This window comes from Anoplolepis gracilipes, unplaced genomic scaffold, assembly GCF_047496725.1.
Source record: "Anoplolepis gracilipes unplaced genomic scaffold, ASM4749672v1 Contig18, whole genome shotgun sequence".
NCBI classification, from domain to species: Eukaryota; Metazoa; Arthropoda; class Insecta; order Hymenoptera; family Formicidae; genus Anoplolepis; species Anoplolepis gracilipes.
Genome location: NW_027328669.1, coordinates 13,829 through 30,568, shown reverse-complemented (window position 1 = coordinate 30,568; position 16,740 = coordinate 13,829). Strand labels below are relative to the sequence as shown.

The 16,740-nt window shown below is 25.6% G+C and overlaps 1 protein-coding gene across 10 annotated transcripts in view; it reads right to left on the bottom strand.

Annotated features, from left to right (window-relative positions):
• The window catches only part of LOC140675698 (uncharacterized), a 37,382-nt gene that overhangs the window by 12,451 nt on the left and 8,191 nt on the right, over positions 1–16,740 (bottom strand). For 7 of the 10 annotated variants that reach the window (XM_072910310.1, XM_072910309.1, XM_072910308.1 and 4 more), the window contains 13 exons: positions 16,489–16,622; positions 15,797–16,044; positions 15,283–15,405; positions 14,578–14,769; positions 12,758–12,997; positions 10,384–10,525; positions 9,631–9,752; positions 9,357–9,581; positions 7,889–8,048; positions 7,122–7,285; positions 6,752–6,954; positions 6,214–6,395; positions 5,453–5,577 (listed from right to left, as the gene is read on the bottom strand). In XM_072910310.1, the coding sequence (XP_072766411.1) occupies positions 5,453–5,577; positions 6,214–6,395; positions 6,752–6,954; positions 7,122–7,285; positions 7,889–8,048; positions 9,357–9,581; positions 9,631–9,752; positions 10,384–10,525; positions 12,758–12,997; positions 14,578–14,769; positions 15,283–15,405; positions 15,797–16,044; positions 16,489–16,622 (2,260 nt within the window). The remainder of the gene's footprint in view (positions 1–5,452; positions 5,578–6,213; positions 6,396–6,751; positions 6,955–7,121; positions 7,286–7,888; positions 8,049–9,356; positions 9,582–9,630; positions 9,753–10,383; positions 10,526–12,757; positions 12,998–14,577; positions 14,770–15,282; positions 15,406–15,796; positions 16,045–16,488; positions 16,623–16,740) is intronic. The other 3 variants (XM_072910314.1, XM_072910316.1, XM_072910317.1) reach the window with 3 other exon arrangements.

Sequence of the window (16,740 nt, the reverse complement as noted above, 5' to 3'; positions counted from 1 at the left end):
TTTGTAGGTCAAAATAATTGAATATTGCAATAAATAATTTTAAAGATTTAAACATAAAAACACAAAAAAACAAATATTTAAAATAATTAATTAAAGAAAAAGTTAAAACTAAAGTTTATCACATTATATTATCATATGAGTTTATAAATGTTCAAAAAATATTTGTTTAAATATCAAGATAATATCAAAATTATTCTTTTTAATTCTTATACACATACAACAAGCACACACGCACGCAAAATACCAGAACAATTTTGGAATTACAGAGCAATATTGATTAGTGACTACAGAATGTTCTATGGGAGCTAAGTTGCTAAAATTAATTTGCTGTTATTTTTAAACGCATATGTTATAAAGAGCAAGAAAAGTAAAATATATTCTATTATTAAAGAATTTTGACAGTTTTATTTACATATAAATTGAATAATCGAAGATATTTTACTTTTTCTGCTCTTTATGTACGTTTAAAAATAATAGCTGATTTATTTCAGCAACTTTCCGTGGAACACCCTGTATGTAAGTTGATATTTCTTGCAAATTTAAATTTTTACATTTTTATTTAATATTTTTTTGCATGTAATTTATATAAATTTTTATAAAATTGTAAAATATCATACAGTATGTCAATCATATACTATCATGATAGTTATTAAAATCTTTAAAAGAAAAATCCAAAAACTTGTCAAAAAAACTTGTTATTCATTTTCTATGTAGAAAAAATGCATTCTACACTTATTTTGTATGTATGACGTATTATATAAAATCTCTAAGTTTTGTAATTGAAAATGAGAATGTGGTGAGATATTTAATAAAGTATCGGCTGGTGGAAATCTTTACACAAATTAGTCAAAATTGGTGAGTAAACTGTTTTTAACACGAGCACTAAATCAAACACAAACGATTATTAATGCTTTGAGTCACTGTTAATGATAAATTAGTTCAATAACACTCCACTCATACACAATAAAATGATTACCTTTTCTTTAGTGCTCCTTACTCAGTTGCGATTAAAAATTATCCTTTCGAGAATTAAAAAATCATTCACCAGCCAAGATTCATACATATTCTTTTTTTTTGTCTACTTTATTAACACATCTCACAGTTTTCTCAAGTTTAAAATCACAATTTAAAAGCAAAATTACAATATATATATTAGTGACATATAAATATCCATAGAATTATGAATCGTAAATACAATTATAGATTTTCAATTTTATAAGTGTGAAAAAAATCAAATCTATAGATTCATAAATCTGCAGAATTTTAGATCTGACAAGAAGAGTCAGACTATAACTTCATTGATAACTTCACTCATACAAGCAAAATATATAGAATCACCAATATTCAATAATCAATTATGTAATACATACACACATAGTATTATAGTATCGAGTTAGTGTACAAATAAATTCTTCGATCAATTTGAAGCCAACTTTTTATTAAAAATTTATTTATACGCTATATTTTTCATTGTTAATATTAAACTTTTTGGTAAATATACATAAAAAGTTACACTTATGATCACTCACTTTAAAAAGTTGAATATTTATGTTGAACCGTATAATTATAGATCTTATTTTTTTTCAATTTGTTTCTTGATAAGAACAACCATATTCAAGATAAGAGATAGTGTACAAATAAAATAAAAAATACCAACAAAGAACAGCGTGAATAACAAAAAAAAAAAATCAAATACAATTAAGAATAAAAGTGAAGTATTGCAAAGTAATATATCATAAAAATCAGAAATATATCTGTTATGTAATTCAAAGTATAGGTGTGATTCAGGATTTTATTTTATTCTGTATACGTTTTTATGTATATTTATCAACTTTTTAATTGTTAATATTAAAGACTATTTTAGAATATTTTTATACAAAATTAAGCTTCCAATTAAATTTCTCATTTTACTTAAATTATGTAAAAATAAAATGTTTGTTATCTAATTATATTTTCTGAAACTTAATTGAAGCAAAAAATTTTCTATTTTCAGTCGTTTATAATTGAACAATTACCTAAGCATTTATATACTTTTTAAAAACCTACATACTTGTAAACTTTTATACTTTTTTCATAAGCTTTTTATATCAAAAAACAATAGAAAATTATACTATCAACTTCGATAATTATCGAATATTAATATCAAATATTTAAAATGTAATTCAAGTTAAGCTTTCTTTTGTAAAATATATCATTGTCATAAAATTTTTTAATGTGACATTATATCAATATATCACGAAATTACACATTTGTCTTTCTTCGACTGACTGTTATAAGAAACAGATTTTGTAAATTCCTCAGGATTATTTGGCAAACGCCGATTTGTAGAATGAGTTTTTTGAATCGACGATATACTCTTGCTTTGATTTTGTAATTTTACATCTGCAATGTTTCGATTTTCTGCTGCCGTTACATTTATGTTATCCTTTTTGCTAATTTCGTTATTGACGTTCGTTGAAAAATTCATTACGTCAGTTTGTAATTTTTCGACATTTGACCTTTGAATGATATCGTGACTTTGGATATTTGAAACATTCTGAATTTTCGGAATACTATTAATATTTTGACTTTGTAATGCGATATTTTTTATATCCTTAGCTTTAATTTCCAAAAGTTTTTCAGCATTCTGACTTTGAGTATTGGAAACATCATTGCCATTTTGACTAGATAATTTTAAAGTATTATCCACAGCTAGATTTTGTAGCTTCAATATATCTTCCACATCTTGATTTTGACTTAAAGATTTTAAATTTCTTTTTACCGACTTTTTTCTTACCGGGATTTCAGGCGTAGTTTGACTTTGTAGTTTCGATATATCTTCGACATCCTGCTGCGAAGGTTTTAAATTTCTTTTTGCAGACTTTTTTCTTATCGGGATTTCAGGCGGAGAAAGTTCCGCGGAAGAAATTGCGAATAAATTATTATTAGTTGCTGTTGCATCATTTTGAGAAAAATTAATATCATTGGGTAAATTTTCTTGCTCCAAGCTTTTAGGAACTTCTGGAATACAATTTTGTGTTGAATCATCACTCGCAATCTTTGTATCTATGACAGAGTCCACTATTTTGTCAACAACTGTAACTTTTGCCGCAGATAGATCTTCACATATTGTATTTCTTAATTCAGGCAATGATTTTGAATTAGCTCTAATGTTTTTACACAAAATCTGTGGTGTATATTCATTTAAATTCATATCACTTTTATATATCATGTTATGTTTGATGGCTTTATCTGTATCATTTTGAAATAATATATTTTTATTTAACTTCAAAATATTTATTTTATTGGCTATATTTTTATTACTATTATCCAGAACAGTTTCATCTAAAGACATTGAATTTACTTTCTTTTCTTCATTTTCTTCACTATTTAAAATACTATTCTCTGGATCAGTATTAATTACGTCTTCTTTTTGAATTATATCATTATCTATTATGTTGCTATTTAAATTTACGTTCTTAACTTCTTTTTCTTTATGTATGTCACTTATGTCATTCTTCAGATTCTCATCTATTGAATTAATTTTTTCTATTTCCTTTGTATTACTTGTAATATCAACCTGATCACTTTCTAAAATAGTTTCTAGACCTATATCTGAATATGAGACAGTTTCATTGTGATTTAATTTAGAAATATTATGATTCGATGTCAGAGAATCTACATAATCAATATCAATATCATTTAAATCAGGATGCAATTCGACTAGATCATCATACATTAAGTCCAAATTGTCATATGCTGTGTCTCTTTTGTCATTACATATTTCAAATACGTCCGACAAATGGGATTGAGAGCCCATCCCATTATCTTCCGCAACCTCATTCTGCGCTTCAATTTGATTAAATTCTCGATCAATCATGACTATTTCGTCGTTTATATTTTTGATATCAATTTCCAATTTCGGGGGTTCATCTTGTTTAATAGCGTTGGAAACTTTATATTTGTCACAACTATTCGAGGAACTGGTCTTATCAAAGTACTTAAACATTTCCTCTGTGTTTATCTTGCCGGATAATCTAGGTTTAATATCTAACTTTATCACTTTTATCTCAGATGTGTCTTCAGTCCCTTCATTTTGTGCCGGTTGACATTTCGAAATCATCTTTTTATTCTCGATGAAATATTTGCTCATTTTCAACCGAGCATTTTCGGTCGACAGTGGTCGAAGTCCATTCCCTACAGCTTTGTTCTTCGCCTTTCGTTGTTGTAAATCGCGTTTCAGCTTATCAAATGCGCTGTCGCAATGCGGAATATTATTATGCGATTCCAGGGGAACCAATAATTTCGAAGGTTCTAAGGGTAGTTCTTCGAGCTGTATCTCTTGTGTTGGAGATGGCGACGTTACTGTCACTGTTGGATATATTGACCTTTGTAATAAGTTTGCAGCAATCATTGGTGTTGCTGCGTCGATCTTTTTGTCAGCAACATCGCTCACGTGACTATTATTACTATCATCGATATTGACGACATTCTTACTTTTGTCAATAAAATTGTTATCTTCACATTGTTTAATTGCACAGACATTTTCGTGCTTATAAATTTCTATTTCTTCAGGTAAGTTAGATTTCGAGCATTCCACCAAGTCGTCTAAATGATTGCTGCTGACTGAATCGTTACACGATATCTCATTTGATCGATACGTCTCTGATGATGAAGAAGATGAACAGTCTCTACTTCTGTTCAAAGACGAAGCAATCACACCCGGTAAATTATTAACATTCAGAATAGTTTCGTTATCAGAAACCTTGGGATCCTTGCTTACTTCAGTGCAAGGTACATCCGAAAGTGTAATTTTAGCAACCTGTTCCAAACTACCTTCGTCATTTTGTGCAACAAAATTATTTATAGGAAAGTTTAACGAATTCTGAATTGAATCATTTAAATAAGATTCATTAATATTTAGATTTAAATCAATAGGGTTTAAATTAAAATTTTTCATATCAATATTAACTTGATTATTTTGCAAATTATTGTTATCGATTCTGTTATCTGAACTGTTTAAATCTAATTGAACATTTTCGTCCACAAAACTTTCGTATTCGGAGCTGCAGTTTTCTTTATCCAAATAATTGTTATCAGAAATATTAGTAAGAACAATTAAAGATTTGTTTGGATTCGAGATATCATCGTCAGCATCGGCTGATACTGGAAAAAGCGGTGGATGGGTCACGCAAATTACACCTTCGGAAGTTTGTGGAGTAACATCGAGAGATGTACCATGTTTATCGGCGGAAGTCATAGTGTCCTGACTATATGTACTTAAAGCTAATTCACTAGAAGTTAATGCAACCTCGTAGGAAGATTCTTCGAGATTGTTGTTTTCGGATAATGATTCACTACCATTCGTATTCATGTTGGATACTGTTGAGGGTACTGTTACTTTAGATTCGAAAGAAATGAGTGATTCCTGAGCTATTATAGTGGAATCTACAGAGTCTTGAAAATGTTTCACCTCTGTTTCCGAGCCGGTGTCAGTATCGGAGTTGCGTGGTGGTACCTTCAACCATACTTCTTGCTTGCGGAGTTCTCGAGCGCGTATGTCCTCCTCGTCTTCGGTCGCAGTCCCGCTTTCATCATCTAATAAAGAAAACAAGTTATATATGTAAGATATTATGTTATTAAAAAAAATTATATTAATTAAATAATTAATTTAATTATATAATTAAATATAATTTAATATAATTTACAAACACATAACTATAAACTTGACAATGAGAGCCATGCGCGGATGTTAATGCGTAAAATTTCTTTAGAAATTAATTCTTTCGCGAAATTTGAATCGTGCACAGGGCACATATTTTACTTGGTGTATTTTACCAAGAAATAGATTTTCATTTTACGATTCAAATTTCGGGAAAGAATTAATTTCTAAAGAAATTTTACACATTAACATCCGCGCATGGCTCTCATTGCCAAGTTTATAGTTACGTGTTTGTAAATATTGGAGCCTTATATCTTTCAAATTATTAATATAATTTAATTATAAGTTAAGAAATTAATAATTTAATTAAATAAGATATTTTTTAATTAATTATTAATTTCTTAACTTATAATTAAATTATATTTCTTAAATAAAATTTAAAATTAGATTTTTTCTTGTAATATGTATGAACATAAAACTGTACGAAATCATGAAATATGTATGATACCAAGAAACAATGAAAAACCTCAAGAAATTCAAAGATTATCTATCACTTCTAAATGAGTGAATACCTTCACTAGTATATTCATCACTAGAATCTTCATATTCGTTGCTGCCAGTGTCCGATTGACCGATTGTAGCGTGCGGATAAGAATAGCGCAGTGTCCAATTTTTAGCCAATTCGAGAGTTCCCTCGGTTGTTAGCGGCTGGTCAATAGCTTCTTCAAATATCTCATCATCTTCATCGGAATCACTGTGTATCAAAATTAAACATTAACATTAATATTCATCTAGTTTGATTAATAGATGAAAAAGTTATTAAAATTTTCAAATTTAATAAGTTAATTATTTATTTTAAAAGTTGATAAAAAATATAAAATAAAATTGAACGGTTCACTAATGGAAATTATATAAAAAGAAATAATTTTTTGGATAGTAAAAAAATAAAAAGTGTCTTTTAATTCAAAAAATAGAAATTATTGTATTCATAAATGAAATAGAGGGGTACTTAAAGAAATATAAAAGTTTAAAATAAAAAAGTTATTAATTATTAATTATGTAGAACTGTATAAACACAAATAATTGTTTACAAAAATATATAAAACTTGCCTCATATCAGAAATATCATCACTGGACCCCATTTCTGCAGTAGAAACACCAAAATTTCTATCTGTCCACTCGTCCTCGTCCATTTGGCTATGAGCTTCCTCAGGATCTGACATTTCTGCTAGATTTTCAAATTCAATTCTCTCCGGAGTTTGACCACGATCGAGGAGATCGAGTCCAACAATGCCTTCCAATGGTGTTTTAGCCTAATGTAAACATACATATATACATATTTGCTCATTAGAATATATCATTTTAGATTAAACATTTGTTTCAAATTCTTTAATCGTTTATTTATGATCGTTTTATTTAGGATTTTTTTTTGTGTTTAGTATTTGATGCATTTTTATTACATTATTATAAAAGATTATACCTTTTCTGGTGTTTTCAATGTAATCCCAGCATTGGGTACATTTTCTTTATTCACTAAATTAATTCTCTTCTTTTCTGCTCTAGTCTTCATCGTTCCCGATAATCCAAAGTGTTGAGTACAGTAAAAACGCCCTCCATTTTTTTCTCGATCAAACGTGTGATTTCCTATAAAAAATAAAAAAAAACCATAGTATTAGCAATAATATTAAATTACTGAAACATAATAAAAGATATGTATTAATATGTAACATTATATCAAAATATGTAAATACATATTTTTATATACAAGGGATATACAAGTATTCAAAACTGATAAAAATTGAAATTTATTGTTAAAAGAAAAATTTAATTGTAAGAAGCTTGTATTTTTTTACATATGTCCATTTCTAGATTTAAAGGGTAAAACAAGTTTCCAAAAAGCTGATACTTATATTTGAATATAATTCTAAACAATTATCATCGAAACGATAAAATATATAAAAAATGTTTTATGAGTTCTTGAATACTTAAAAAAAAACTGTGTTTGGATTTTTCAAAAATTTAATTTTTTAAATACTCTGACTTATAATTATTTTTGCAAACTATAAACTCTTTTAAAAATAAAAATAAAAAAATTTTTCTGCCAAATAATAAAAGTTAAATTTCACAAAAAATAATATCTAACAGTTTATATTGACCTCGATATCGATATGTCAATAAAATAATTGCACAAGCTCTTTTTTTACATTTTTGTAATCAAGACATTATATGAAGAAAGAGAGATATTACCTATCCTTAACGAGGTGGAGCAATACTCGCATCGAAAACAACCGCGATGAAAGAATTTGCCTTCCGCACTAAGTCTTTCCATTAAATAAACTCTTTTGTTGCAAAAATGGCACATCTCCGAACTTCCTTGCACCGGTAGCACGATGGTGGATTTAGTATTCTACACAAATAAAATTTGTATAATCTAGCATAATAATTATTAATACCATATTTTTCAATATAAAAAATTATTAAATTAGCAAGATTTTTTAACAAAGAGTTTTCATAGAAGTTTTTATATTATTAATATCATAATAATAAATTACGTATACATGCACATACAAACAGACTACATGCAATATATACATTTAAAACTAGTAAAATACATACAATTTAAGTTTTAACTAAAACAAATTTTTCTAGATAAAAGTTAAAAGATATTAAATGTTATATACAAAATCTTTTGCTATTATTATTATTATTATTTTTAATATAGGTACCTTTTTAAAGTTATTTCGATAAATTTTTATAAAATAAAAGTCTATATTTTTTATTATACAAACTTATTCTAAGCATTAATATTTATGATTTTTGTAAATGAAATTTTTTATCTAATATTTCAGAAATATTTTATAAATAATAGTTATTTATATATATGTATGTGTGTGTGTGTGTGTGTGTGTGTGTGTGTGTGTATCTGTAATCAACTACATATGCATACATATATAATTGTTTATAAAATATTTCTGAAATACTAAAGCAACTACTTTCGCTTTTACCTAAAATCAACAATGTTATCTCTTAAAATATCTTGGATAGAAAAATTTTTTCAAAAATCTTTTAAATATTGAACTATAATAAAATTGAAATAAAATTCCGCAAGAAAAAAAATATAAATTTCTATTTAAAAACAAAAAATTAACTATATAAATTAATAATAACTACATTAATACTAATTAATATAATTATATAATTATATTAATATAATAATAACTATAAAAAATAACTATATTAAGTAATCATCAAAATTAATCATCATTTATGAAAAAAATAATGTCAAAAATTATCTCTTTTAACATCCTCTAACTTTTTATCTAAAAGAATTTTTTATAAACTTCTATGTTTTAAATGTTTGATATATTTTAGTTTGTAGTTTATTTTGTATATAAGATTTATTAATCTGAGCAATTCTAATTATAATTTATAATCGGTTCAAATCTTAAATGTTATTTTGCAAGTAATTCATATTTATAAAAGAATATTTTTATACAATTGGAAAAAAAAATACATTCTAAAATTTCTTCAACAATATAAGTCCATCATTGATCTGTGTCTTTCTTAAAAAATTTCGTAGTTAAGTAAAATATTGTTTAGAAATTGATCAACATATACATACATATAAGATAAAATAGATATCTGTACATCAATAAACACAAATTAATTAATATTGCGTTGACCATCCTACGGAGATCGTAAAGATCGTATTTACCGATTTCTGCAGCTTGGGTTCCGTATCCTGACTTTTATTCGAAAATTGTTCAGCCATAGCTGAAACTTTATTGTGTCCGAGCGCGCTACCCTCTCGGATCTTCTTGCCTATATTCTTCAGGGTATTGTCTATGTCAGCGTACTTACTGTAGGTGTCCCTTTGATCGTTGCCCCGCTTTTCCATCTTGATCTGCCGAGCTAAAAACTGAATGAAACATATACACATCTAAAAAAGGTGCGAGAACGTCAGTGCTATTGCGCGTTTCTTTGCCAACCTGCTCGCGGCTCCACTTTGGCACTCTCTCGACGCGATCATGACGAATCCCACGGCCCATCTTGTTCTCTTCAATTTTTTTCTCGATCTCTTTCACGTTCCAGTCCGTCTTCTCGATCTTACCTACGTCCATACAAAGGTATTTTATTATATTTTTTATTATATTTATTTATATTCGACTTATTGTTAGTATGGCATTATTTGAATTGATACATAAATAAGTAAATTTTAGTAAAATATGTAAAAGTCAATCAAAATTATTTCAAAACTATATAAGTTTCTTTTTCTCTCTTTTTTTCTTATTAATTTTGTCACATATAATATCTTTCAAAAATCTGGTAACACTAAAACAATCAACTACAATGAAAAAATATGTAAGAAGCAAAGTTGTAGCTTTAAAAAAATCGTAAAATAAAATTAAAATTTAAAACTTAAAAATTAAAATTTTTTGACCAAAACGATTTTATATCACTTCGGAAACATTTCCATGTCAGCTATAGAGTATACAATAAAAATAAGTTCCCATTTTAAAAATTTGAATTGTTTTTTATGTATAAAAATCTATAAAATTGTAACTTTATACAACTTTGAAGACTTTATCTAAAATCAAACTGTTATCAGATTTTTTAAGCTCTGCAATTTTTCCTTACATATTTTTTTATTAATTATAAACTTTTGAAGGATTCTGTATAATTGTAGATGCTTGAAACTTTATTGGAATTCGATAAATAAGAGATTAAAAATGTGTACAAACCGATAGCACGTAAAAGATCTCTGGGTTTCTTTTCGGACGATGTTGTTCCTTTTAATTTATCTTCAAAATCTTTTATTCTTCCCGAAAATTCTTCGTCCACACTACCTCTTTCGAAACCGATGTGTATCTTAGGTTGTCTGTCCTAGGAATAATTGATAAATTAGTAATCTATCACAAGCAAATGAAAATCATAGGGAGTACCAAAAATAATGCAAGCAAGTATTTCACAAAGAGTAATTTTAATAGATTTTATAGATATATCAGAGTTTCTCGAAAAGTCCATATAATTATGAAGCCGTTTTCCAACGAGTTCAAAAATTAGATCTTTCTTATTCATTCATTTTTTTTTATTATCGAAATTTGTTTGGAAATTAAGGAACATCTAAAAAATTAAATAAAATAAATTTTGACAAGATTAAATAAATAATATTTAATTCAAATAAATGAAGTTAAATAATAATTAATATATTAATTTTAAGTTTAAGCAAGATATTTAATAAAATTTTTAAAAAATTATAAGCAAAATAGAAATTAATAATTTTCGTGAAAATATAAAATTTTTCTGATTAATTTATGTGCTCTTCATTTAGAGATATAAAATATGTTACTTAAAAAATAAATCTTTATTTGTGTGTGTGTATTTAAAATATCTGTCTAAAGAAAGACATTAACGATGTAAAAAAGAGCGTCAGTAATATCATTCTAATCAAAATAACTTTTTACAAAATCTCTCCGGCCAAAATAATTGTTTACCAAAATAAAGTTTAAAAAATATAATAAAATTAAATTAAAATATATATATTTATAAATTAATAGCATTAAAAATTACTGAAATCATAAAGAAAACTAAATATGTTTAAAAATTATTCCTTTTGCCAGCGGATAGCGTGTTTCGAAAAAAATTCGCATATGAAAAAATGTCTAACACAGACATACGTATGTTATTATTTATAATTTATATCATTATAAGTATATAGTATTTACATTTGTATCTACACTTAGTATGCTCGTTTCCTGGATAATGTAATTCATAGACAATCAAGTATATATTAATTTTCATACATTAATATTAAACCAAGAAAAAAATATGTTGGAATTGCACAATGATTATAATAATAACAATTTTTTTAATAGAAATTTTTAAAACAAGGAAAATTTGCATTATATTATCCCTGTTCACAAGACGCATAAAACAATAAAAATGACACTATTTGCAATTCCAAACTATTGATTAAAATCGATTATCAAGTATCGATCAATCTAGCTATTTTTGAGATTCGATAATTTTACGATAAAATACTTGCGTCACTGAACAATCCGTCTCGCTATTGTTGCAAGACACTACCATGTTTTTTGATTATCTTGTTAGTAATAAGATGAATTTAATAACAAATGTCACAATATTAGAGATCATCAGTTATTCAAACTTAAAAAAATGTAATAATGTTATTGACTTTTAAAGTTAATTTTCTCAGAAACAAAACCTTATATATAAAACTTTATTTTACATTTTCGACTTATTTTTCCATGTTTTATTATTATATTATCTTCTCGATTGTACCATCAGTTACAGAATATTTTGTACATAGAGTTTCTAGGACCATTTATTTATTTTAACAAAAAATCTAATAACTTAAAAAACTTAATAGCTTTATTCATATAAGTGTTATTAATGAAGTTGTAAGTTAAATATGTCTATTATTTTAAATTTTAAAATTAAATGCTTCTTGATCTCAAACTCTAATTTTTTAAACTCAAAAATAAAACTAACACAATTTAAATTAATTTCTATAAAATTAAAATTTTAAAAATTTTCTAAATATTAAATTATATATATATATATATATATATATATATATATATATATATATAAAATGCTATATTAGAGAATTTTTTTAAATTCTCGCTTTACATAAATTAATTTAAATTACGTTAGGTTAAAAAAATTACAAAATAAAATATATATACATATATATATATATATATACATATATATGTTTATATATTTTTAAATATATATATATATTTTTTTTTTATTTCATAGTATTTTTTATTTTGATATAGACATTGATCTTACAAGTGTGACAAAAAATACGACTGTAAATAGAATAATTTTTCGTAGAAAAATAAGTCGAAAAAAATCTATTAAAATTTCTATTATCACAAAAATCTTATTAAGCATCATATTAATCAAAAGTATTTAATAACATATATAATTTATATCTTGCAAACAAGTTTAATTAGTTAATAATAGCGTCACTATCATGCCGAGCAACTTTTAGAGACAATATATTCTGTTATCTTCAGCATTGATTTGTCATCAGAGTAGAAAAAAAAAACATTCATCTGCACTCATAATCAGTCTCTAGCTTACTGGGTAGAGTATTTTCTGTTCTAAATCTTTTACTCTGTCCTTGAAATCTGGCGCAGTTTGACGGTATAAAAAAATCGAATAATCCTCAAACGGCCCGTCTTTCTCGTGTTTCGCATTGGCTTGCAGCATTTGCATGCTTTTGTAGAATTGTTGCGTCGCCATCTTGCGCAAATATTGCCGCCTCTTCATGCGCTCAGTTCGATGCTTTTCAATCTCATCGAGTCTTTTCTGTCTTTCATCCTTTATTACACGAGTTTAGAATCGTCATTAGCCAATGTAAGTTGACCAATTGTAAATCGTAAATGCTAATATTTTTTTTTACAGCAAAAGCACACTATATTACATTTCGAATTATGCTACTGCATGAAACAGCGTCAAAATGATTCATTGACTTCTGAATTATTTAAGAGTCCAATCTATTTTAGAGGGTAAAAAATCGATTTTTTTTTTACATCTTCTGAAAGTATGATGTCTTTCAAATTTTATGGAAAATTCGTAAAATTATAATAGTTATACTGACTTTGAATAGGATTTCAATAAAATTAAAATATCTAATTTTAAGATGGCAATATATACTTTCTTATTTCTTAATTTTCTCTAATAAAACTAAGTTCACTATCTCATAAATATTCTACAGCATAAAACTAGAGAAAGTATATTCATTTCAGATAATTGAGCAAAATAAGTTAAAATATCTAAAATTCAAAAACACTGGCGTACTGTATAAATATCAATAAAAACATGCATAAAATAGCAAAAAGATCAATTTTTAATATTCTTAAAAAAAAATTCCTAAAAATTATCGACTTTTTATACTACTAGAGTAGATTAGGCCCTTAAAGAATACAATTTTATGGAATGCAAGATTAAAGAAAAACAGAAAATTATTAAAAAATAAACATTAAAACAATTAAATCGAAATTGCTAGCTTAATTCTAAATTTGACATCTACAATAATCAATTATATTATTGCTGTATTTAACCGGTATTCAGTGAATATTTACATATTAATATCTACAGCAATAATTAATACATTGTAATCAATCTTTTGTGTGGTCTCTCTCCTCAGAGTTTAAAGGAATTGTGATAGCAATTGTATAACAACATATGCATAAGATTGTATAAAAAATATAACCAACAGTCTGTTCCTTCCTATGCTGGATTACGCGTATTCAGTACATGTCTAGTTTCTTCCAAAGTATGGTAAGGATAAGTCCAACAAATGCGATTAACAATGATATGAATATCCTGTGGCATGTAACAGCTTCGACTTTCTGCCATTGTGACTATATAAGATTCAAGCATTTCAGTTATTCTAGAAGTAAATTACTACACATGTGATTTTTACAGAATTTTCTTTTGTTCTATTATATTCTTGCCAATAAAATTAAAATTTTATTAAAAATTAAAATAAATTAGTTTTTTTTTTAGTAAATCAGATTTTTCAAAATAATTTTTTTTTATATTATTCTACATTCTTGTAAAAAAGTGTACAGGTGTCATTAAAGAAACAAATTGTGTTTTTGCAGAATAACATCCTTTACGAAATATTGAATTTTGTTTAAAAATTAAAATTTTATTTTAATATAAAGTATATATATATATTGCGTGTAATTACTTTAAATATTCATAACTTTCGATTTATTGCAATTTAAATTTAAAAAAAAAAAAATTCTGTAATCTGATTACGCGTACAAACACTACCACACATTTGTATATTTTATTCTTGTATTTGCAATATTTTTTTGTACATTTATCCAATTAAGTTAAAACAAGTGCATTAATGATATTATGCATTAAAAAAAATTTATTTCACTTACCATTGTTGCACTCATTTTCTCGGTACTGCGTCTCTTTCGAGAACGTCGACTAGTTGTATCTTTCTTATCCACGTAAGATTGTACATTTTCATTAGCGTACCGCGAGCGCGAGTGCCTTTTCGTAGCTTTTTCCTCAGGTGTCAACTGTTTCGGTTGTTTCGGATGTGCGCTGCATTCTTCTATTTCTGGTTCCTATTTACAATAAAAAACATAAATGTTTAAATTCTTGATTAAGGATATATCTTAGATATAAATAATTTTTGAAATTTTTTTAGGAAAATAAACAATATATACAATAAAATAAAATAATACAATAAAATAAACAATATATAATAATAACAATAGCAAGATATCAAAATTTAAGTGTATATTAATAAAAAAGAAATGATTTTAAATGAAGAAAGAGATTACAAATTTTTAAATAAAAACATTTAATAAATGATTGTTACAATCTCATAAACTATGATTTAGCAATAAGATGACTGAGCCTGAAAATATTGAAAAATATTAGCTTTTCCTGATATCATTGTTTTTTTATAGATAATATACTATATTTATTTATAGATTATTTATAGATTATTTATAAATAAAACTATAAATATACTGTAATTTGAAAGCAGACGATTGAGATTTGTAAAGAGTTCTAGAAAATGGGCAGAGATTCTCTATTTAAAGCTACTTACAAATTTAATTAAAGTTACTTACTAATTTTGGATGCTTGATATACGGGATATCGCCTTTGAAAGCTTCATATATTTGTGTTAAGTAAGAATACATTGTAAGTGCATCAGGAACATCACATTGAGCCATTTCTTCTCCCGTCATTATCTGTAAGTACAATTATTTTGGATTTTTTTTATATGTAAACAAAAAATATATATTATACGGATAATATTGTTAATATAATTCTAGTAATCCAATAATATGTAATTTAATAATTGTATTACTATCTGAAATAAAAATATTTGTCAGCAGCTCATTCATAAACAATATAGTTTATATCTTTTCTATATTTGTTATTCTATTTATTGTTTATTATTTAAAAATCATACAACATATTAAATAATTTATAATTAAGAATATATATACAATAAAAAAATTGGATAATAATAGCAACCAATTTTAAAGTCATATGTTTGTATTTTATTAAATGAAGAAAAAAATGTGTCCACATAATTGGTGATATTGAAGCAAACAGATAAATATGTAACATGCTTACCGGCGGTATATTTAATTCTTTTTCCAACATGTCAAAGGCGAGTTGATTGTTCTTCACTACATCTTCCGCGTTTAAACTATAAAAATTTATTAGATCTGGACGGTATCTATGAATTATTGCACAAATAGCTAAACCATTTTTGAAGGAGGCACCCATGTCTTCAATATGAACTTTATCGTACAGTGCGACTTGCTTTTGTAGCCAACGGAGTAACGTGTCTGAATGAATCTGAGTCTCTGCTCTCAGATCTATAAACAACATTTTATGTCTCTTCACGTTTACATTTTTAAAAAAATTAAAATAATTAAGATATATTATTTTTTATTGATATTATTGTATACATGTGATTAGTATATGAAAATCTTTAAATATCTTTAAAAATATTTAAGATTTTCAGAATATTAAATTTTTAAATACATAATATAATAAATGAGAAAAATCGATATCAAAATTATATTCATTTTTATAATATCTAACACAAATGGATAAATATGTTTATTTATTATTATTTTTTTTAATTTCTTGAAATCTACAACTTCAAGATTTTTTTGAACTTCTTTTACTTTTAATAAAACTCATAATTTTTTTTATAATTATTATTATCAAAACATATCTAACATTTTAAAACAATTACAATTAAAAATTAATAAAAAATCTTTAAAAAACTCGACATTATAAATCGCTAAACTTACCACGACGTCTTCGTTTCTTTGGAATATCGATCTCGGACTGTACTGTAGATTGTTTAAGGCTTTCAGGATCATCTGTGTCAAAAAGACTGCGCACTTGTATAGGGATCACAGAACGTACGTTAAGGTTTGGATACCTTCAAAAATAAAATTAATTAATTTCATTATTATTGCATATTATATTTGATATAAGGCAAATTATGAAAAACACTTAACAAAAATTTTCTAAAAAATTCATATGATTTCTGTCATGAG